Here is a 23461-nt window from a genome sequence, read left to right on the forward strand (position 1 = left end):
GGGTGCGAAGTGACATCACACACGCCCTACGTGCAATACAATAGCAACCACGTGAATTGCAAATTAGGAAGAAGAGTGCGGAGACAGCGGTTGACATTGGACAGGTAACGTATTAATGCACCGGCATCCGGGGGGGGACATCTGCATTTGGGTACAAGCGGCTATGGGCAGCAAGGCGGCGCCATCAAAAGCCCAATTGGGAATTTATGGTGGCCGATAGATCTTTTTCTGATCAGACAGAGATCTGTCTCTTGGTTGGTCTGCCGCCAAAATCACTTGATGAATGGCCACCTTCAGGGCTCATTCACACTGGGGGCGTTTTTGGCCATTTTTCGAACGCAGGCGATTTTTAAAACTGCCCCCAAAACGCTTGTGCAATGAATCTCTATGAGAAGGTTCATATCAGCGCGTTGCGCCCACTTTGCGGTCTGCAAAGCGTTTTTAAGAATACATTGCATTTATTATTTTCTGGTTCAAAGAGTGAATGACAAAAAACACTCGGGAATCGTGCTTAGATAAGCGCTTTTAACAAAAACGCAGCACGCAGTGGAGCGCCGGGAGGGGGGGAAAAGCGTGCAAAAGTGCCAAACCCTTGAGTTTTTAAGTGTGAATGAGCCCTCAGTCTGCTGCGTACACCACATATACACTCCCCCAGCGATAGAGAACGATCAGGCTAGGTGGAGGAAGAGCGAACTGTGCGAACCATTCCCTCCCGGAACCTTTGTGTCGGTAAGAAGTTTCCGAGGGACGAAACTACAACTGCACCTCATCTCTGTGGTGGAACCGGGAGAGTAGGGCGGGGCAATGGAAGAATATTTAGGGGCAGGGGCGGGATGTGAAGGATAGGGAGAGGCGGAACGAAGAAAGATAGGGAAGGAGAGAGAGGCGAGAGAAAGGGGGCGTGGTATCCATTTAAGCTGGCTGAGTAAAGGAGAGGGGCGGAACAGAGTGAGAGAGGAGGCGGGAAGTGAAGGAATGGGCGGAGTAACGGAGACAGAGACTCAGGGAGGAGGCGGGGAGTGAAGGAGTGGGCGGGGTGTGCATATCATGTTGGGCGGAGTAAAGGAGACAGAGACTCAGGGAGGAGGCGGGAAGTAGGGCAAAGGTAAGTGGGGCAGAGGGAATAGGCGTGGCACAGACAGGTGACAGCGGGAGGGGGCGGGGCTGCAGTCAGAAGCTGGAGGTCGGTGGAACTTGCAGGTAGGACCGCTTTAGATGGGAAGTTTGGAGGTTGTTGTGGGGTTACCGGAAGAGTGAGAGTGTTGCACAGCTGTGTTCCTCCCCAGGCTGTGCTGATAGAGGAGCCGGTGTTTACACCGGGTGACAGCTGATGAGGGAACTGCAGTCAGTGCACAGAGCAGGAGGAAGCCAAGATTGTGATTGGCTGCTCCAGGCATTCATGGCTGTTTCCTCATGGAGCAGACTTCCTGTCCTGTGAGATCCCCCCTGTAGTGTAGCTAGCGGAACCCCTCGCCCCCCCCCCCCCCCTGCCCCTTAAAGGACACCTGAAGTGAGAGGGATATGGAGACTGCTATGTTTATTCCCTTTTAATGGACACATACAGGGTTTACAAAAAAAAACAAGATCTACTTACCTGGGTCTTCCTCCAGCCCCTGGCAGCCTATCTGTCCCCCATCGCAACTCAGGGGTCCCCTCCATCGTGAGTCACGCTCCCATAGCCGGGAGTGATCTATGCAGGTGCAGTACTTCTGCGTAGAATGCTCCAGGCTATGTGAGCGTGGCCACGTGCTTGCGCAGGTGCAGAAGATGCCAACCTGGCGAGTTTAGCATCTGCAACGGAGAGAGGACACTGGCTGGGAGCAGAGCTGCGGCGAGGGACAGATGGGCTGCCAGGGGCTGGAGCAAGACCCAGATAAGTAGATCTGATTTTTTTTTTTTTTTTTTTGAAGTTTCCCAGATGTTATCGGAAGTGAAAAAATACTTTGTGAATTAAAGGGATACTGTAGGGGGGTCCGGGGAAAATGAGTTGAAGTTACCCGGGGCTTCTAATGGTCCCCCACAGACATCCTTGCCCACGCAGCCACTCCCCAATTCTCTGGCCCCGCGTCTGGTTCACTTCTGGAATTTCAGACTTTAAAGTCTGAAAACCACTGCGCCTGCGTTGCCGTGTCCTCGCTTCCCCTGATGACACCAGGAGCGTACTGCGCAGGCACAGACCATACTGGGCCTGCGCTGTACGCTCCTGGTGCCATCAGCGGGAGTGAGGGCATTGCCACCCAGGCTGAGTGGTTTTCAGACTTTAAAGTCTGAAATTCCAAAATAAACCAGAGGCGGGGCCAGAGCATTGGGGAGTGGCTGCGCGGGCACAGGATGTCTGCGGGGGACCATTAGAAGCCCCTGGTAACTTCAACTCATCCCCCCCCCCCCTACAGTATCCCTTTAAGCCCATGGTGTGCTAGAATTACCTGCTGCTTATTGTCTTCTGGGTTCGTCCTGTTCACCATTTACGACCTCTTTAATATTTGTTTGGGTGCTAGTCTACTTTAGGGGACCCAGCAGGAAACCTCATAGGGAACAGTTCTCCAGTCACGGCAGGAGGGGTTGTGATTGGCCAAATTGTGTGGGCGTAGTTTTACAGCCTACTGGGCACCTAGCAGTTTCATAGGGTGCTGTCCATCCAATCACATTAGCACAATTTCCCTATGAGGTTTCCTGCTTGCTCCCCTAAAGTAGACTAGCGCCTTTGTTTGGCCGGCTCCTCAGTCCAGTATGGTCCAGGAAGCATCATAGGCTGTGCACCAGCGCTTTTGACCTGGGCATGCACAAGTTCCAAACAGCACATGCCCAGTAAGATGAAGCGCTTGTGCGTAAAAGAAAGAAATGCACTTTATTTTTTCTGGGTATGCACAGGCACAAAGAGGAAGAGAGTTTGGGGGCTATGGGGGTCTCAGTGGAGGGGTGGATGACAGTGACATAGGGGACACCTCTGGAGTCTTCCCCCAACTGATGTTTGTATATGACTAACTGCAGTGGAGCGGCGTTCATAACTCATCTAACATGACAGATGGAGATCTCACTGTAGAGACAGCGGAATCTGGCTCTTGTACTCTGCTCTGCTGTTATCAGTGACAGCTGTACCCATTGATCTGTTGTTGTCTCTATCTCCTGCCTGTAGGTTTTCCCTTCCTGAGGATAGAAGTTTGCTATGGCTCGCCTGCTGACAAAGTCATGTCTGTGGAAGGGAGGATCGCCGGCCTCCACGGTGCCCGTCATGCTGCGGGGGTACAGTGCGGGGAGCAGCGACACAGAGTACCTGCACAAAAGCATTGTCCCGACTATGCACTTCCAGAAGAGTCTGCCCAGGTGGGTGTATGGACAGCTGCTGAGCATCTAGTACTTACTGGGCAGCACAGTGGCGTAGTGGTTAATGCTCTCACCTTGCAGCGCTGGGCCCCCGGTTTGGACCCCAGCCAGGGCACTATCTGCATGAAGTTTGCATGTTCACATCCCAAAAACATACAGATAAGTTAATTGGCTTCTCTGTAAATTGGCCCCAGACTACGATACATACACTACATGATACAATACATTACTCGATACATACATAGACTTCTGACTGTGGTAGGGATTAGATTGTGAGCTCCTCTGAGGGACAGTTAAAGAGAACCTGAACTGAAAATAAAAAGTCAAAATAACACACAGAATAACATACTTGCCTCCTGTGTAGTCCACTCCTTAATCTCTTTCTCCTCTCCTGCGTCCCATTTTTCCACTGTGATCAATGGAATTCTCCATCCTCCATTTTGAAAATGGCCATTACCCCATAACAGCTTCCTGGTCAGCACACTGTTAAACTGTAATATCACCCACTTGAGCCATAGGGAAACATGGACATTACCTTGCACATTCAGTTGTAACTGACAGCAGCTGATATATAACTGATAGCAACTGCTATATTTCAGTTCTGACAAAATATTGTCAGAACTGGAAGGGATCACTGTAAGAAGAAAATGGTGAGCTTCTGAGAGGAGCTGTTGGTGAGGTTATAATGTAATATTCATTTGCAGCTACGTCTTGTGTTTATTCCGGAAGAAGTTGGCGCTATATAAATATTGCACTGCTCAGTATTTCACCACATCATTAGATGATCATATTTTGGAAAACATCATTTAGTTTATAAGGTGGCCATACATGGGTCAATTTTTCTCATCAACGTCTAGACAGATGGAAGATTTTGCTCGATTTGTGGTGGGTCCGGAGCCGGGCGCTAGCTTGCAATGCGCGTCACAGGAGCCGAGCTTACTCTCACCTGTCTAACAGCACTCCCTTCCTGGGGCGCCTGTGTTGTCACAAACACTGGCGGCCTCTAGTGGCCTTATAAGATATGCGTCACGCCACGGTGCCTGTAGTGTTTGACCTCTAGCGGTTGGGCAAAGGACACAGGCAGCCTGGGAGAGAAGAGACAGGGAGAAGCACCTGGCGGTGGAGAGAAGAAACAGAAGGATGCGCCGGGGGACAGGTGAGAGTATTCTGTGCCTACACTGTGCAGCTGGGGAAGAGGGGGGGGGGGGTACAGACACAAAGATGGGGAGACCTGGCAGTGTGCACAGATTTGCAATGGAAATCTGTGTACAGTGTGTAAAGATTCGATCACATAGATCCCTCTATGACCACATAACGATCTGCTGGCCACATCGACTAGTGTATGGCCAGCTTAAAGGGCATCTGAAGCAAGAGGGATATGGAGGCTGCCATATTTATTTCCTTTTAAACAATACCAGTTGCCTGGCAGTCCTGCTGATCCTCTGCCTCTAATACATTTAGCCACAGACCTTGAACAAGCATGCAGAAAAATGGGTGTTGCTGACAAAAATATGACTGCAATAGCTGCATGCTTGTTTGGTGTGTGATTCAGACACTAATGCAGATGTTTTTAAAGAAATAAGTATGGCAGCCTCCATGTCTTTCTCACTTTAGTTGTCCTTTGCGGACGATTCCCCCGTCATTTTTCCTAACTTTTTTTTTTTCTACAGAACTGTTTCCATTCAAAACGATCGGAAGCCGTTATTTTACCGAAGGTGTGGTCAATTTCCGCTTCTATTAACTACTTTAAGACCGCCTCACGCCAATGGGCGTGGCCGCAGCGGCAGCCCCAGGACCTAATGGCAATTGGCGTCAAGTCCTGGGGCTGCAGTTTGCAGGAGATCGCACGCAGGCTGCGCGCTCATCTCCTGCTTGAGGGTGGAGCTCTGCCCTGCCTTCAGTCTCCGAGCGGCAATCGCCTCCACCGCCCTGCGAAACCAAGGCTGTGGAGTCGGTACAAAAATCTTTCGACTCCAACTCAGACTCCTCAGTTTCTGAAACCACAACTCCGACTCCGGGTACCCAAAATGGCTCAGACTCCGACTCCTCGTGAAGCCTATGACAGCCGATCGCGTCATTGGCTGGCTGGAGGGAGGGGGCAGGGGGATTATAAATAAACAAATAGAACATTTTATTAAAAATATAAACATACATATTTATATAATAAACAAACAAACAGATGGGGGTGATCAGACCACACCAACAGAGAGCTCTGTTGGTGGGGAGAAAAGGTGGGGAATCACTTGTGTGCTGAGTTGTACGGCCCTGCAGCGAGGCCTAAAAGCTGCAGTGGCCCATTTAGTTAAAATTGCCCTGGTCTCTAGGGGGGGGGGGGGGGTTACCACTGCCGTCCTCAAGTGGTTAAGGACTAAGGTATCCTCTAAGCATGGTACACGCTATATGAGTTGCCGTGCACATTTAGGCATTGCGTATAATATGCGACACGCAGGAACATCAGAGGTGCATAGACTGAACAGTCTGACATTCACACTTTATGTGTGAAATGAAATATCGCTCAATGGGATTAGCAGCGCAAGGCAATGCAGATAATGTGCATTGCATTCCAAACAGCCATCTGTGTTTCCTAATGTGATGGAGGCCTGAGCCAATTACAACTCACAGAAATATTAGGTGCAGAGGAAAGAGGGACCCCTCTGCATCCAAACAATAAAGAATGATTACATCGGATGACAAAAGTCTAATGTCCGTATGTCTGTTTTGCGTGATAATCAGTCCTTTGCCACTGGGGGTTGCTTTATAATTGTAATAGCAGTAGAGTTTTGAACTGTTAGGCCTCTTTCACGGTGGGATGTTGCGTTTGATGTGACATTAAAGCGCCCCTAACGCAGAGCATGTAGGTTATGAAATTGTACGTTATTTTGCACTGCGTTGTGTCTCTTGGTGCATCGTTTTCGTTGCATACTGATGGAACGAAAACGGCGCATGCGTTACATTTAAAAAAAAAAAAACCCTTACTGAGCATGTGCAACACACATAACAGCAGCAAATGTATTGCTAAACGCACAGCATGCAGCACTTTCTAAATATTGCTACACGTTACACACGTTTTATAGGAAAGAATGTGGATATGCACACCTAAATTGCATGTGGTGTGCTAGCACCAGGAATATGTAACAGACCAATTTAATAAATAGAGAAAAGATCCCTGGTATAGAAAATGCTGCACCACCTATAATGTTACAAAATGCTTTATTGGAAAATGCTAAACAATTCTAAAAACATTTAAAACCAAAGCAATCCACAACACAGTCAATGTGGAAAATGTACAAACAATCATAAATGCCTCACCTCCTGAATAAGCTTAACCACCTTAACCAGAGGGTGCCGCTCAGGCCCTGCTGGGCTGATTTTGTTCAAATAAAGTGCAGCACACGCAGCCGGCACTTTGCCAGCCGCGTGTGCTGCCTGATCGCCGCCGCTCTGCGGCGATAGCTGCAAAAGAGGGTCCCCCCAGCCGCCCGAGCCCAGCGCAGCCGGAACAAATAGTTCCAGCCAGCGCTAAGGGCTGGATCGGAGGCGGCTGACGTCAGGACGTCGGCTGACGTCCATGACGTCACTCCGCTCGTCGCCATGGCGACGAAGTAAGCAAAACCGGAGGCGATCAGAAGAACGCCTCCGGAGCGCCATCTAGTGGGCTTTCATGCAGCCAACTTTCAGTTGGCTGCATGAAATAGTTTTTTTTTTAATGTAAAAAAAACCCTCCCGCAGCCGCCCTGGCGATCTTAATAGAACGCCAGGGTGGTTAATAGGCCCTAATGGCTGCTAACTTATCCACCTTGGTTCTGCTGAACCAATGATGGAGTAGTGGGACCCGGGTCCTGAACAATTGGTCTACCAATTCTAGGGTGCTGGGATAAGAAAGTGCAAAAAGAAGTGCCAGCGTAGGAGGAAAAAAGTGCATATATGCAAGTTTACCATATGTGATTAGATATGCTCAAGAGCATGTCAGACCGACCAAAGTAAGTGTAAAGTGCATAAAATATGGACAGACCTAACAGGACCAAGCAATACCAGTGAGGATGTAATACATACGTAGTCCTGGGCAGGGTCCCCCAATGTAATAAAGCAGCCAAAGAGGTAAGGGCGGAGGGAGGCACAGCAAAGGCTCCACGCGTGGTATGGTCCACGTGACCACTTCGTCAGGAGAGAAGACTCCTGTTTCTGGTTCAAACGTGGGTTCAGGCTTCCACCTGCTGAAAAGCTTTATGAGATGATTTCATTTTTCAGCACGACCTGGCACCTGCTCACAGTGCCAAAACCACTGGTTTACTGACCATGGTATTACTGTGCTCAATTGGCCTGCCAACTCTCCTGACCTGAACCCCATAGAGAATCTGTGGGATATTGTGAAGAGAAAGTTGAGATGCAAGACCCAACACTCTGGATGAGCTTAAAGAGACTCCGTAACAAAAATTGCATCCTGTTTTTTATCATCCTACAAGTTCCAAAAGCTATTCTGTGTTTTGGCTTACTGCAGCACTTTCTACTATCACAGTCTCTGTAATAAATCAATGTATCTTTCCCCTGTCAGACTTGTCGGCCTGTGTCTGGAAGGCTGCCAAGTTCTTCAGTGTTGTGGTTCTGCTATGAACTCCCCCTTCCAGGCCCCTCTATGCACACTGCCTGTGTATTATTTAGATTAGGGCAGCTTCTCTCTTCTCTCTTATCTTTTACAAGCTGGATAAATCGTCCTCTGAGCTGGCTGGGCTTTCACATACTGAAGAATTACAGACAAGGGCAAAGCTGTTTGCAGGAAGAAAAGAGCAGCCTGAAACTTCAGTGCATGAGAACTGCAGGGGGAAATAAACACAAATGATCTCTTGAGATTCAAAAGGAAGGGTGTATACAGCCTGCTTGTGTATGGTTGTATTTTCTATGTGTGGACATACTGTACATCAACCTACTTCCTGTTTTGGTGGCCAGTTTGTTTGTTTATAAACACACTTTTTAAAACTGTTTTTAACCACTTTTAATGCGGCGAGGAGCGGCGAAATTGTGACAGAGGGTAATAGGAGATGTCCCCTAACGCACTGGTATGTTTACTTTTGTGCGATTTTAACATTACAGATTCTCTTTAAGGCCGCTATCGAAGCATCCTGGGCCTCCATAACACCTGAGCAGTGCCACAGGCTGATTGCCTCCATGCCACGCCGCATTGAAGCAGTCATTTCTGCAAAAGGATTCCCGACCAAGTATTGAGTGCATAACTGAACATCATTATTTGAAGGTTGACTTTTTTTTTTGTTTTAAAAACACTTTCTTTTATTGGTCGGATGAAATATGCTAATTTTTTGAGATAGGAATTTTGGGTTTTCATGAGCTGTTTGCCAAAATCATCAATATTAAAACAATAAAAGGCTTGAACTACTTCAGTTGTGTGTATTTGAATCTAAAATATATGAAAGTCTAATGTTTATCAGTACATTACAGAAAATAATAAACTTTATCACAAGATGCTAATTTTTTGAGAAGATCCTGTATGCACTTTTTTCCTCCTACGCTGGCACTTCTTTTTGCACTTTCTTATCCCAGCACCCTAGAATTGGTAGACCAATTGTTCAGGACCCGGGTCACACTACTCCATCATTGGTTCAGCAGAACCAAGGTGGATAAGTTAGCAGCCATTAGGGCCTATTAAGCTTATTCAGGAGGTGAGGCATTTATGATTGTTTGTACATTTTCCACATTTACTGTGTTGTGGATTGCTTTACTTTTAAATGTTTTTAGAATTGTTTAGCATTTTCCAATAGAGCATTTTGTAACATTATAGGTGGTGCAGCATTTTCTATACCAGGGATCTTTTCTCTTTATTTATTAAATTGCTACACGTTACACACAACGCAATGTGTGCTGTGAATGTCGCACAGACTTTGTATTGCTGTGCGTTAGTCTGCGTTATAATTTTTTATGACGTGCGACTTTAACGCCCCACTGTGAAAGAGGCCTAAGCCATCAGTAAAAGCAAGAAGTTTTGAATCAGGATGATACCATTTATTGGCTAAGAGTAAGCTTTCAACTGTGCAGCCTTCGTCAGACTTCAACCCTGTTTGCTTACAAGATGTTGGGACAGACAGCTATATACATGCAGCATCAAAAGGGGATACATAGATCCCTTTTTTTTTTTTTTTTTTGGAAGCAAAAATGCACATCATTAAGATGCCTTAAAGAAAACTCGAGGCGGGTTTGTGAAATTAGGACACAGAGGCATGTTCTGTATATCTGTGAAGTGTCCTTCTATTCTGCCTCCAGCCCCCCGGCCCTGCTGTCTCCTATTATAAAAAGCACCAGGTAAGCAACCCGCAGATTGTTGGTACCCTACTATTTACCTCAGGCTGCCACTTACCGCCACTCCCCCCACCTCCTGTATAGCGCAGCTCCCCGCCTATGTCCCTTCCCTCCCCGCCTCTGTAAGCCGATTGGAGGAAGCTTATGGAGGCGGGGAGGGAAGGGACACAGGCGGGGAGCTGCGCTATACAGGAGGTGGGGGGGCGACAGTGAGTGGCAGCCTGAGGTAAATAACAGGCTAGTGACAATCTGCGTGTCGCTAGCCTGTTGCTTTTAATAATGGGGGACAGCAGGGTGGCTGGAGGCATAGTGAAAGGACACAGAGGCATGTGATTGTATGAAAAACGTGCCTCTGTGTCCTAATGTTTCACAAACCCACCTCAGGTTCTCTTTAAAGAGGAACTGTCGCGAAAATCTTAAAATTTAAAACATATAAAAATAAGAAGTACATTTCTCCCTGAGTAAAATGAGCCATACATTACTTTTCTCCTATGTTGCTTTCACTTACAGTAGGTAGTAGAAATCTGACAGTACTTTTGCTTTTTAAAAATAAAGAAACCCCTATGAAAAGATGGACTAGTCCAAAATCTGTTGGTTTTGTCCAGGGCTGTGGAGTCGGGGCAATTTTGGGCACCTGGAATTGGAGTCGTAGTTTTATAAACTGAGGCGTCGGAGTCGGATGATTTTTGTACAAAATCCACAGCCCTGTTAAGTATTAGGAGTCGGAGCCATTTTGGGAACCCAGAGTCGGAGTCGTGATTTCATAAACCGAGAAGTTGGAAGATTTTTGTACCGGCTCCACAGCCCTGTTTCTGTCAGATTTCTACTACTTACTGTAAGTGATGGCAACATAGCAGAACAGTAATTTATGGCTCATTTTATTTCGGAAGAAATGTATTTCTTATTTGTATGTTTACATGTATTTTAAATTTTAAGATTTGCGCAAAAGAGCTCCTCCTTTAAATGAAACAGAACATATAAATGGAGTGAGAGGTTGTTGGCTGAGATAAGACTCCTTGTTTACACACTACTCACAGAATTAGGGCTCAGACTGTCACAGAGACATCGTAAATTCCGCGTTCACAAGTTTAGCTACAAGCAGAGTGGATGCAATATTTGTCTAGGCTGAGAAAGAGTTATGACATTAAATATCATCAGCCTCATACCAGTATAAAAAGTTTTTATCCTTATTCAAGCCTTTGTCCACAGCTTTGAACCAGTTTATAAATTTCATTTCTACCATTAATCTATCTTTTGACAATTTGAAGCCACCCTTCAGGGCAGTGACACGAAGATCATACGTGCTGTGTCCATTGGAACGAAAGTGTGTAGCAACTGGGAGATCAGATTTGGTATTGTTAATAGTGTGGATGGTATCAGCCTAACTCAGAACTTCTTGTTTATAATTGTAAAATGATTTATACAGCAAGCCATATAAAACACTACATTGCTTTAGTATTACTTTTTTTTTTTCATTTATTTTTTCGGGGGGGGGGGGGGGGGGGGTAACTTGTGTCCTGCAATTTTTGGGATATTTAGATTAATTTACACTCCTTGATATTGGTCTGCAGTTTTGTTTTGAATGTGTGAAATTCTTCTGTCTTTCAGGCTGCCAATCCCCAAACTTGAAGAAACAATCAAACGATACTTGAACGCACAACGACCACTTCTGGATGATGATCAGTTCCGGTATGAGACAACAGATGTCTGGCCATGTGTTGGGAGTACTAGGATGTATAACTTGAAATGATAGGGATAAGGAGGCTGCCATATTTATTTCCTGTTAAACAATACCACTTCCCTGGCAGCCCTGCTGATCTATTTGGCTGCAGTAGTATCTGAATAACACCAAAAACAAGCATGCAGCTAATCTTGTCAGATCTGAAAGTAATGCCAGAAACACCTGATCTGCTGCATGCTTGTTCAGGGGCTATGGCTGAAAGTATCAGACGATTTGTTTTAAAAAGTGTGTGGATTCGGCTCCATTTGTCATTAACTTTTCTATAGTTCAGTTTTGATGACGGAAACCCCTCCTTTGTGTGTATTTCCAGCAGCGAGGGGTGCTGGGCAGACTGTTCATACTTTTATTGCTGTTTTATCAGGAAGACGGAGCAGCTGACTCACAGCTTCCAGAACGGGGTGGGCAAAGAACTGCACGAGGAGCTGGTGCAACAGGACAAGCAGAACAAGCACACCAGCTACATCTCAGGTATAGTGTTCAGACACATTGGGTCCGATTCATAAAGCATGCGGTAATGCAGAAAACCGCTGAGTTTACCGAGCCCTTAGGAAAGTGTCAATTCATAAAAGTGGTTACCGCATGAAAAGCTGACATTCCCGAGCAGTGAGGTAAATTACAGATTTGTGCGGTAATTACCTCAACACATGTCAGTAATTGTCAAGTCATAAAAGTTAGGACATGTGGTAAAGCACAGGAAAATTGCCGTCAGGTTTGATGTGGCGAAATCATAGCAGAGTCTGTGTGAGTGTGCTGGGAGGCGTGACTCTGAAGCAGAAGCATCAGTGAGCTATGATTGACAGGAGCAGGGAACTAATAGAAAGAGCCCCTGTTTCCTGCAAGAACCCTGTAATTGTATCCGATTGGACCTGCAGGCTTCTCTGGCAGGTCCAGCATTCCTACCCCCCAAGCAGCTAGCAGAGAGAACAAAACAGGATGCCTCTTACTGTTGTAATGCTGTTTTTGCACGGATCAGCATGTAACAACACAGACAACTCTCTTCTGCTGTTACTGGCAATGGGCTTTGGTTAATTACCAAACTCCTACGGCACCTGTGAACATTTTTTTAAAAATTAGCACACAAAAGTCTAAGGGCTTGATTCACAAAGCGGTGCTAACTGTTAGCACGCCTGTGAAAAGCCCCTTAGCACGTCTAAAAGAGGTTTTCGCGCATCGACCGCAAAGTTTTGCGCAGGGCGCTCCGCGCGAAGTGCCCATTAAAGCCTGTGGGACTTAGCGCACGATCTGATTGAGAAAACCGGTGCTAACCTACTTAGCACCCTGGTTAGCGCGCCTAAAGACTTAAGACGTGCTAAGTAGGTTAGCACTGCATAGTGAATCAAGCCCTAAATTACCGAATGCACTATTTTCCCTACCACAGCCTTTTATGACTCGACCCCATTAAAGGACAACTGAAATGAGAAGAGTATAGGAGGCTGCCATATTAATTTCCTTTTAAACAATACCATTTGCCTGGCAGCTCTGCTGGTCTACTTGGCTGCAGTCGTGTCTGAATCACACCAGAAACAAACATGCAGTCAATTTTGTCAGATCTGAAAATGTCAAACACCTGATCTGCTGCATGCTTGTTCAGGGTCTATGGCTAAAAGTATTAGAGGCAGATGATCAGCAGGGCTGCCAGGCAACTGGTATTGCTTAAAAGGAAATAAATATGGCAGCCTCCATATCTCTCTCCCTTCAGTTGTCCTTTAAAGAGACTCTGTAACAACAAAAACCTCCCCTGGGGGGTACTCACCTCGGGTGGGGGAAGCCTCGGGATCCTAATGAGGCTTCCCACGCCGTCCTCTGTCCCACGGGGGTCTCGCTGCAGCCCTCCGAACAGCCGGCGACTGTGCCGACTGTCAGTTCAATATTTACCTTTGCTGGCTCCAGCGGGGGCGCTGTGGCGACTTTCGGCACGGAAATAGACGGAAATACCCGATCTCCGTTGGGTCCGCTCTACTGCGCAGGCGCCGGAAACTTGCGCCTGCGCAGTAGAGCGGACCCGACGGCGATCGGGTATTTCCGCCTACTTCGGAGCCGACAGCCGTCAGAGCGCCTGCGCAGGAGCCAGGAAGGTAAATATTACGTCACCGCTGCACGGAGGGCCCTGACCCCTGACGGATGGAGGACGGCGTGGGAAGCCTCATTAGGATCCGGAGGCTTCCCCCACCCGAGGTGAGTACCCCCCCAGGGGATGTTTTGTCGTTACAGTTCCACCAAGATGGCGCCGGACTCGGACGCCTCGGCCACAGGGCTCCGGCCTTTTTTGCTCTTTTAGGGGCTTTTTCTCTCGCCACTCACCTCGGAGCTTCACCTCTTGCTGAGGTAGGAGGCGGAGGATATGGGCACTGTCGGTCTGGCCCGGCATCATCCATGGATCGCGGGTCGGCGAGAGGATCAGCTGTTCGGGGGCCCACGTGCAGTGCGCAGGCATGGGGAGGCAGCACGGAGCCCTGCTGATCTGCTGCCGCTGCCCCCAGGCCATCAGCGCAACCACCCGTGCTGACCCCATCACAGCATTGAAGCCTGGGAACCAGGAATCCAGGATGGCTCCCAGAGGGAGGCCCCTGTGTCCTCTTCATGTTCCAGCCACGGAGGACGATGTCGTCACTGGCCACCCTGCCGGTCGGGAGACCTCGGCTTCACACGCTGGTTGCAGGCCGACAGCTGAACAGCTGTTCGAGCGCCCGTGCTCTGGCTCTGTCATCGCTGCCCGACTGCTGCCCTGAGTCAGCCCCCTCCAGCCACCGCCATGACTAGGGAAGACACCCCATCGGCAAGCCACCTCCGGAGCTGCATCAGCTGAGGCCGCCACCCACGTGGTCCAGACTTCCGCATCGGGTACAACACCGCCGCCGCTACCAGGGTAGTTAGGGAGCCAGCCACCTCGAGCACACGCAGGGACACTAACCGGGGACACTGCAATCCTAAGGGGACTCCCAAGGAACCTCCTGCTCTCCACCACCCGGTCCCCCCCTGCTCAAAATGCCACTAGGCCGCAGCTGGGGGATAGATTTGTGCAGCCATGGGATCCACCAGTCACACCATCAACCAGCTGGCTAGCAGGACTCTTTGAACTCTGTGTCTCTCTCTAGCCTAATAATCTCTCTCTCTCTCTCTCTCTCTCTCTCTCTCTCTCTCTCTCTCCCTCTCCCTCTCCCTCTCCTTTATTCCTTCTGTTCTCTCCTTCTCTACGTACTGTCGGACATTACGGGGGAATCCGAGTTGCTATGGAGTTGGTGAGCGCCGCCAAGGAGGCAGGCAGCTCCGCTCACACAGCACTAGGACCCCTCCAGTGTTTGTTGCTTTGTATATGCTTTGTATATGCCTTGTTGCCATGTATATGCTTACTCTTGTATACTATGCTGCATGTGTACGCCTCTCAATCTACTGCATGTCTGATACTGTACCGTACCATCACCGACCCTGTATGTGCCAAAAATAAATCCGGGTACAACTCCCGTTGTACTTGGCGAAATAAATTGATTCTGATTCTTTAAGCTTGAACTTGGACCAATACAAATTCACAGGAAGTTATTCTGATACGTATAAAATCGCAGCCGGGAGACTTGGGCGCAGGATACAGCCAGTATATGGCTTATCCTGCTGCTGCACAAGTTCCTGGCAGAGTTAATTACTATTCCCTCTCCAGGTCTACGTGGATGGTGGGGAATGATGTAATTCAGCTATTGCCGGAGGCCGAATTACAGTGTTTTAAATGTAACTTCAGCTCCGTCTTCTGAAGGCACCAAAGTTACTCAGTGTGCACCGCTATAGCTGTAATTCCTATTGTGGTCTATGGTGGCGCTGGCTGCTCCCAAATCTCCTGCGCTGTAATTACAGCGCTCGTTCTACGAAGAGTAACTTTTTTTCCCCTTGGTTTGCAGGTCCGTGGTTCGACATGTATCTCTGTGCTCGAGAGCCCATCGTGCTTAACTTTAATCCTTTCATGTCCTTCACCCCCGACCCAAAGCCCGAGTATAACGACCAGCTTCTCCGGGCCACAAACATGACCGTATCCGCCATGCGCTTCCTGAAGACCATGAGAGCTGGCTATCTGGAGCCGGAGATCTTCCACCTCAATCCGGCCAAAAGCGACACCCAGAGGTTCAAGAACCTCATCCGCTTTGTGCCCTCCTCTCTGTCCTGGTACGGGGCGTACATGGTCAATGCTTATCCGCTAGACATGTCTCAGTATTTCCGCCTCTTCAACTCCACCCGAATACCGAAGCTGAACAAGGATGAACTCGTGTCCCACGAGAACGGGAGGCACCTTCTGGTTCTCCGCAAAGGCCACTTCTACGTATTTGACGTGTTGGATAAAGACGGGAACGTTGTGAAGGCTTCAGAAATTCAGGCCCACCTTAAATACATCCTTTCTGACTCCAGTCCTGCCCCAGAATTCCCCTTGGGATACTTGACCAGTGAAGAGCGGAACACATGGGCCATTTTGAGGCAGAAACTGATGGACAACGGCAACCAGTCAGCTTTACAGAAGATCGATTCTGCCGTATTCTGCCTGTGTCTGGATGATTTTCCTATACGGGATCGTGTTCACCTCTCGCACAATATGCTGCACGGTTCCGGGTCGAATCGCTGGTTTGATAAATCCTTCAGCATTATCATGGCGGAGGACGGGACCTCGGCCATCAACTTCGAGCATTCGTGGGGAGATGGAGTGGCGGTTCTGAGATTTCAGAACGAGGTGTTTAAGGACAGTACAGAGCACCCGGCGGTGTCTCCTCAGAGCTCGGCTGCCCCTGTGGACTCCAGTAAAGCCGTCCAGAAACTCACCTTCAACCTGGATGACGCTTTGAAGGCCGCCGTAACGGACACTAAAAAGAAGTTTGATGCTGCGGTGGGGTCCTTGACTATAGCTGCCATGGAGTTCAAGAGGGGAGGGAAGGAGTTCCTGAAGACTCAGAAGCTCAGTCCGGACGCCGTATCCCAGCTGTCCTTCCAGATGGCTTTCCTCAGGCAGTATGGCCAAACCACGGCCACCTACGAGTCCTGCAGCACCGCGGCCTTCAAGCATGGCCGGACGGAGACCATCCGACCTGCCACCATTTATACCAAGAGGTGCTCGGAGGCCTTTGTGAAGAATCCCTCCAAACACAGCGCCGCGGAGCTCCGAGAGATGCTTAATGAATGTTCCAAGTATCACGGGCAGCTGACTAAGGAGGCCGCCATGGGTGAGTCCATCATTCATCAGCATTCTGGGTAATGATTCATGGCAGGGATTAATATGTTAATTTATGGGTAGGACTTTGAAAATGCCATGGCTTTTTTACGTAGTAAGGGGACTTTTAGGTTCCTGGTGGTCCCTTACAAAGTACTAGGATTCAGGTTACACATGGACGATCTCATTTTAAAGGAATACCTAAATAAATTCACAATGCTAAAACGATCCTATGTGCATGTACTGCAGTAAAGACTTCAAATCCAAGTAAGCTTTATTGGCAGGACCAAATAAATGTAGCATAACATTGCCAAAGCCAAACAAAGCATTAATGGGGTGGGGGGCTAGGGATAAGGGGAAGGGTATAGGGGTTTAGGTTATACAGTCCATAATGATGTGGAGAACATAAGGGACAGTATGGGGGGCTGGGATATACAATTCATAGGGGAGGGGAGTATAGGGGGCAGTATAAGGGGTATACAGTCCATAAGGATGTGGGGGATAGAAGAAACAGTGGGGGGGGGGGGGGAGGGTGGCTGGGTTATTTAGTCCATAGGGAAGGGAGGGTATAGGGGGCAGTATAAGGGGTATACAGTCCATGGGGTATCGTGTTTCCTCAGTTAGTGGCAGGCAGTGACATATCGGGGCACTATTGGCACGGTCGTTTCCTCATCCCCCAGTAGGATGTAGCGTTTCACCTCCTCATCTGTTGAGGTGAAATCCAGGATATGGGTGGAGAATCTCTGGAAGTGTACACAGTCCTCACCGGTGCGTATTTGCTGCAGTGCAGCAGGAAGTGGGCCTCATTCTCCAGGGAACTTTTGTCACACTGCCTGCACAGTCTCTCCTCCTGGGACTCAGTAAAGTGTCAGAAGTATTCTGGCAAGTTTGTATGGGGTAGTGAAGATTCCCCAAAGAGGAGGGTGCGATCAGGCCACTCAATGTTGCTCGGCAGCTCCCTGTGGTTTTCACTGTAAGAACAAAACAAAAGAAGAGGGGCGCTCTGAGACTCCCAGTAACTTCAAGGGAAAGCTTCAGCAGGATGGGTCTCGCCTCTATGTTATGTGGCTAGTACAGCGTACACAGCCCCGATGAACAGGCGTCCCTCTTTGTCTAGCCGGGGACCGGGCTCTCTGCTCTGGCGTGGTGGAAGTGATGTCACTCCTCCTGGCGTTCTACACAAGCGTAGCTGCGGAGCACAGGACGTAGATACCCAGCCGCACTGAGGTTGCGTGGCGTATGCGTCTGTGTCTCCGCATAAGGACGGGGAGACACGCAGCCGCCTGTATGTAATGGAGGCGTCAATTTGTCCGCGTAAGTGGAATAAAGGAGAGGGACCGCTACTAAAACTCTAGCTAAAGGTTATGAAAGGAGAAGTGGGTCACAGGGGTATAAAATTTATTAAAAAAGACAACGCGTTTCGCAGAGGAGCAGCCTCTGCTTTCTCAAGTCATTAATCTAAAACATTTTTCACAATTCATTATATAACACACTACAGCCAATCAGCTCTGTGTGGGAAAGGTAGAATTACCGTAATGGACCTAAAGAAAGGGTCCATGTACCTTAGCGTTCCAAAGAGGGCGGCCAACAAGCCTACAGATATACATTGCACATAGACTACAGTGGGAAAAAAGTCCATTGTGCTAGATCAGAGGGGGGAATCAGGTAATGACAGAGCCCTCACACCAGATAGATTATCCTCAGTGTATACAGTAACAGTCCACGGGAAACCCAAAAAGAGTCAATGTACAAAGTACATACCAAAACAATGTTGGAAATTATTTTGGCCCAGCACAGCACCCATAGGCTGCAAACCTATACATTTAAGAGTAATACATACACGTTTCCTATTCTCACAATCATTCTTTAAGTTGCTATCCTAATCTTAGAGTACTACTGGCTGTAAATGACTCATTTCCTCCAGGCATTTATTTAACCCCCCTGGTTCCAATGTCCCCACTTTTAAAATCCAATAGGACTCGCGTCTACATAGGAGACGATACTTCTCAGATTTGTTAGAATGATCTATTTGTTCAATGATGGTAGCACTCAGTAACCCAAAATCCCTCTTATGGACTAAATTAAAGTGGTTAGAGACACCATGTTTAGGTTCCCCTTTTGCTATATTTGACCGATGTTTGTTAAGTCTGGACTGGAATTTCTGGGTGGTGCGACCCACATATGCCAATCTGCATGGGCATTTTAGTAGGTATATCACATACGAGCTCTGACACGTGACATAGCTCTTTATGGGATACTCTACAGAGGTATTGGCGCAAAATGTCCCTGCGCCATTTGTAATAGTTTTACAACAAAGGCATCGTTTAGATCTACATGAAAAACACCCCAATTTGGCTCTAGTCCCTTTGTATGTATTCCTGTTGGGTCCCGCTGTATCCAGAGGAGGCAATCTACTAGGTGCTATGTGGCCCCCGATAGTCTTGCCCCTCCTAAAAACCACCTGGGGCTTTGGGGGGAGGGCCATGCAGATTGGCATATGTGGGTCGCACCACCCAGAAATTCCAGTCCAGACTTAACAAACATCGGTCAAATATAGCAAAAGGGGAGTCTCAGAAGTATTCTGGAACCTTCCTGCTGCTCATAATTTATCCTGTTTCGAGACCTGGTCAGCGACTTTTGACCCGGCGGTAATTCTCCAGCTTAAAGGATACCCCAACTGAAATGTGACATAATGAGATAGACATGTGTATGTACAGTGCCTAGCACACAGATAACTATGCTGCGTTCCTTTTTTTATTTTTCTGCCTGAAAGAGTTAAATATAAGGTATGCAAGTAGCTGACTCAGTCCTGACTCAGACAGGAAGTGACTACAGTGTGACCCTCACTGATAAGAAATTCCAACTATAAAACTCTTTCCTAATAGAAAATGGCTTCTGAGAGCAAGAAAGGGGAATTTCTTATCAGGGTGGGTCACATTGTAGTCACTTCCTGTCTGAGTCAGGACTGAGTCAGCCACTTACATACCTGATATTTAACTCTTTCAGGCAGAGAAAGAAAAAAAGGAACGCAGCATAGTTATGTGTGCTAGGCACTGTACATACACATGTCTAACTCATTATGTCACATTTCAGTTGGGGTATCCTTTAAGTGCAGTGTAACTGACCGAGCGCTCAGACCATGCTCCCAGCTCTCCAGAGATCTCTGCACGCACATCTCATTATGCAGGAGCCCTGAGGTGATGCGCAGTGTGCAGGGATCTGGTGAGAGCTGGGAGTACAGTCTGAGGGTTGGATTGGTTATGCTGTGCAATGCGCTGGAACACTACTGCCGGGTCAAAGGTCACTGACCACTACCTGGCCGCGACTTGGAATGGGATGAATTACGAGCTGTGGCGGGAAGCGGGTGGGTTCGGATTACTTATGAAACTGCAGCAAGTCCTTACTACCTTGACAGTACATGCACATAGGATTGTTTAAACTGTACCTGATGTGACATGAGATAAACGTGTAAGTACAATGAAAAACATACGGTAACCAGACTGTTATACTTGTTTTGTTGCCTGAAATAGTTAATTTTCAGGCATGCAAGTGACAGCTCCTGTCTTGTTATTATCTTGTTGGAAAAAGGGGGGGGGGAGGGCAAGAGATTTTACTTAGCTGCTTCCTCTTCCAGCCTCCTGTAGTCCTTCAGGTTCCTCACTGTCCTCCTAGTCTGCTGCGTTGTGTTGCTGTCCTGGCTGCTCGTGTCTCCTTCATTGCACTTCCGTGGCCGGCACAACTCCTAAAACTTGCCAGTGCGCATGTGCAGAACGCTCTCAGCTACAGGAGCGCAATTGAGGAGGCGCATGCACTGTAGCATTTAGTTGGGGCCACAGCGACACAACAGTGCAGACTGGACAGAGAGCTCTGTTGGTGGTGAGAAAAAGGAGGGGGGGGGGGATCACTTGTGTGCTGAGTTATACGGCCCTGCAGCAAGTCCTAAAGCTGCAGTGGCCCAATTTAGGGAAAATGGCCTTGTCTTTAGGGGGGGTGGGGTGTTTAAAGGGAAGGTTCAGGGACAGTTGGTAAAAAATAAAAATCCGAATCCACTTACCTGGGGCTTCCTCCAGCCCGTGGCAGGCAGGAGGTGCCCTCGGCGCCGCTCCGCAGGCTCCCGGTGGTCTCCGGTGGCAGACCCGACCAGGCCAGCGGCCAGGTCGGGCCTCTTCTGCGCTCCATTGTGCGTTCCACGCCGGCGCGCTGACGTCATCGGACGTCCTCCGGGCTCTACTGCACATGCTCAGAACTACTGAGCCTGCGCAGTACAGCCTGGAGGACGTCCGATGACGTCAGCGCGCCGGCGTGGAACGCACAATGGAGCGCAGAAGAGGCCCGACCTGGCAGCCGGCCTGGCCAGGTCGGGTCGGCCACCAGAGACCACCATTTTTTACCAACTGTCCCTGAACCTTCCCTTTAACACCGTGGTCCGTAAGTGGTTAAATCTGATGTGAATGGGAGGAAAGGATTTTTACTAACCTGGGGCTTTCTACCAGCATCCCGTATTCTGTCTGCTCCCTTGATGTGCTCCTGGTACATGGTGCTGTGCAGTCTGCAGTCCTGCTGGATTGTGGGTAGGCATGCTCAAATTTCCGCATTTCTGATCGAAAAGTGCAACTCGCTAATTTTAGCCCAATCGCAGAGCTCGAAAGCACTGGACCAATCCTAGTGCAGAATTTTTCCTGCAAAAATCAGATCTGCGCGGTCATTTTAGACCAATTGCAAGGGTTTTTTCTGTTTTTTTTTTTTTTTATATCATTAATGCAAAAAAATGACAAAATAAAAAAATCTTTGAAAATCGAAAAAAAAGAGGGAAAATTGGAAATCGTAATTGCCGCAAAATCGGAAATGAGCAGTTCCGACCAACGCTACTAGTAAGCCACCATACATATCCAAGTTGTGTGCTTACTACGTCGTGCTGCTGTAGTCAGGAGTCTGCTGCGCATGCGCAGTTATAAGTCTTAGAAACTGGCCGGGACTGCACATGCGTAGCAGTCTGTGGCTGAGTTGGGTAATTCACGGGGCTGTCAGTGGGACAGCAGATGGGACTGGGAGAACATTGAGGGAGCAGACAGACCGCGAGGGGATGGAAGAAGCCCAAGAAAGTGAAAATCCTTTTCTTATATTCATCTGTGGTACACTTGTATTATTGCACAGCTGCTACAAGATGACCTCCATGTCTTTGTATTAACACTGTACATTTTTCTTTGTCTTACAGGTCAGGGTTTTGACCGGCACCTCTTTGCTTTGCGTTACCTGGCAGCCGGTAAGGGGATGTCTCTTCCGGAGCTTTACCAGGATCCTGCCTATGCCCGGATTAACCACAACGTCCTCTCCACCAGCACCCTCACCAGCCCGGCGGTGCAGCTGGGGGGCTTCGCTCCGGTGGTTGCTGATGGGTTTGGCGTGGGTTACGGAGTACACGATGACTGGATCGGCTGCAATGTTTCTGCGTACCCGCAGCGTGACGTCAAGCAGTTTGTTCAGTGTGTCCACCAGTCTCTAGAGGACATCTATAAACTTCTGGAGGAGAAACCTGGGAAGAAGTAGCGGAATCTCAGCACTTGACTCGGACTGATGTGGCCTTTCAGCCTGACCTACACTGATTGTATTTCCATGCAGAGGGAACCAGTGACATGGCACCAAAGCCACTCTTTTTAAAATGTACCTGAAGGAAAAACAAATGCCCCAAATTAGGTACTTACCTCAGAGAAGGGAAGTAGGAATGATCCATGAGATGCAAATTTATGCAGAATTATATACATTTTTCTGCAAACGTATGCAGCTTTAAACTGAAGCAATCAAGTCCCGCCCTGGTTTAAATTGATTGGTCCATTTTCAAGCTGCATACATTTGCAAAAATGTACATAATTGTGCATGAACTCAGAAATATTTGCACTCATTCATCATCCCTAGAGGGAAGCCACTGGATAATCCAGAGGCTTCGTAAAGCCCCCCCCCCCAGCCTTTTGGGCTGGTCCATCTGTGGACATGCCTCGTGCCTGCATAGTAGCGCAGAGCATTTTTCCGCCGAGTCTGAGCAGCTCTGAGGTTCTGTGCAGGCGCGAGGTATCCGCTGTCTGTGCAGTGCGGTTACGCTCCTACATGGATGGGAGCGTGACGGCGAACTTCCAGGTGGTCCCGACATCCAGCCGTGGTCTCCAGGAGGATGTGGGAAGTTTCTAGAGCAGGCATGGGCAAACTCGGCCCTCCAGCTATTACGGATCTACAAGTCCCACAATGCATTTGCCTTTGAGTCATGACTGTGGCTGTCAGACTCCTGCAATGCATTGTGGGACTTGTAGTTCCTACTACAGCTGGAGGGCCAAGTTTGTCCATGCCTGTTCTAGAGGATCCAAAGGCTTCCCTCTACCGAAGGTTTTTAACTTTTTTCTCCTATGGATCGCACAGGTTTGCTTTAACCTCCCAAGCGGTTTGATTACTTAAGGATTTTAGGGTCTAAAAGCGGTTCAATTTTTTTTCACATGCTTTAAGATCCTCAAAGCAGGAAAAAATCATGCCGATAGAGCGATCTGCAGCAGCCCAGCACATTACTCATCTCCCCTAGATCCAGCGCTGCAATTCTCTCTCCGTCCACCGGGTGGCGCTGTATCCCTATAGTGAGATTGCCTATGGCTATCTCACTAGAGGGATCGAGACCCTTTGAGGACTGGAAGGAGAATGGCTGCCAGTTTCTGGATCCCAGGGGAGGCAAGTTGAAACGCTGCCACACTGCACTCTCTCTATACCTACCGATGGCTATCCCGAGTCAGGCTCTGGGTTACTGCTCTGAGCTGCGGATTTCAGGCCCAAGTCTGACTTGGGGTTACCACTAAGGAGGTTAATGCTATAATGTGTAACAGTTACTTTAGGTGGGCAGTAAAGTTGCTCATACACAGATTTTCCTGTTCAAT

The 23461-nt window shown here is 48.4% G+C and overlaps 1 protein-coding gene across 2 annotated transcripts; it reads left to right on the plus strand.

The window, feature by feature from the left end:
- Positions 1-1056: 1056 nt before the first annotated feature.
- On the plus strand, positions 1057-23455 carry CPT2 (carnitine palmitoyltransferase 2). Of its 2 annotated transcripts, none has more exons than XM_068238987.1 (6): positions 1057-1105; positions 3137-3324; positions 11239-11319; positions 11733-11839; positions 15259-16563; positions 21766-23455. In XM_068238987.1, the coding sequence occupies exons 2-6, from the start codon at positions 3167-3169 to the stop codon at positions 22095-22097; spliced, it is 1983 nt and encodes a 660-aa protein (XP_068095088.1). In that variant the 5' UTR covers positions 1057-1105; positions 3137-3166; the 3' UTR covers positions 22098-23455. The 2 variants fall into 2 exon arrangements, with proteins under 2 accessions (XP_068095088.1, XP_068095087.1); XM_068238986.1 differs by lacking the exon at positions 1057-1105 and adding an exon at positions 1146-1200.
- Positions 23456-23461: the final 6 nt, after the last annotated feature.

This window comes from Hyperolius riggenbachi, chromosome 6 (genome assembly GCF_040937935.1).
Source record: "Hyperolius riggenbachi isolate aHypRig1 chromosome 6, aHypRig1.pri, whole genome shotgun sequence".
Taxonomy (NCBI): domain Eukaryota; kingdom Metazoa; phylum Chordata; class Amphibia; order Anura; family Hyperoliidae; genus Hyperolius; species Hyperolius riggenbachi.

Excerpts from the sequence above, each read along its gene's own strand:
- CPT2 (XM_068238987.1), top strand. The coding sequence starts at position 3,167 with ATGGCTCGCCTGCTGACAAAGTCATGTCTGTGGAAGGGAGGATCGCCG. Across the intron at positions 11,320-11,732 it reads CTGGATGATGATCAGTTCCG|GAAGACGGAGCAGCTGACTC; the intron begins GTATGAGACAAC and ends CTGTTTTATCAG. Across the intron at positions 11,840-15,258 it reads GCACACCAGCTACATCTCAG|GTCCGTGGTTCGACATGTAT; the intron begins GTATAGTGTTCA and ends CTTGGTTTGCAG.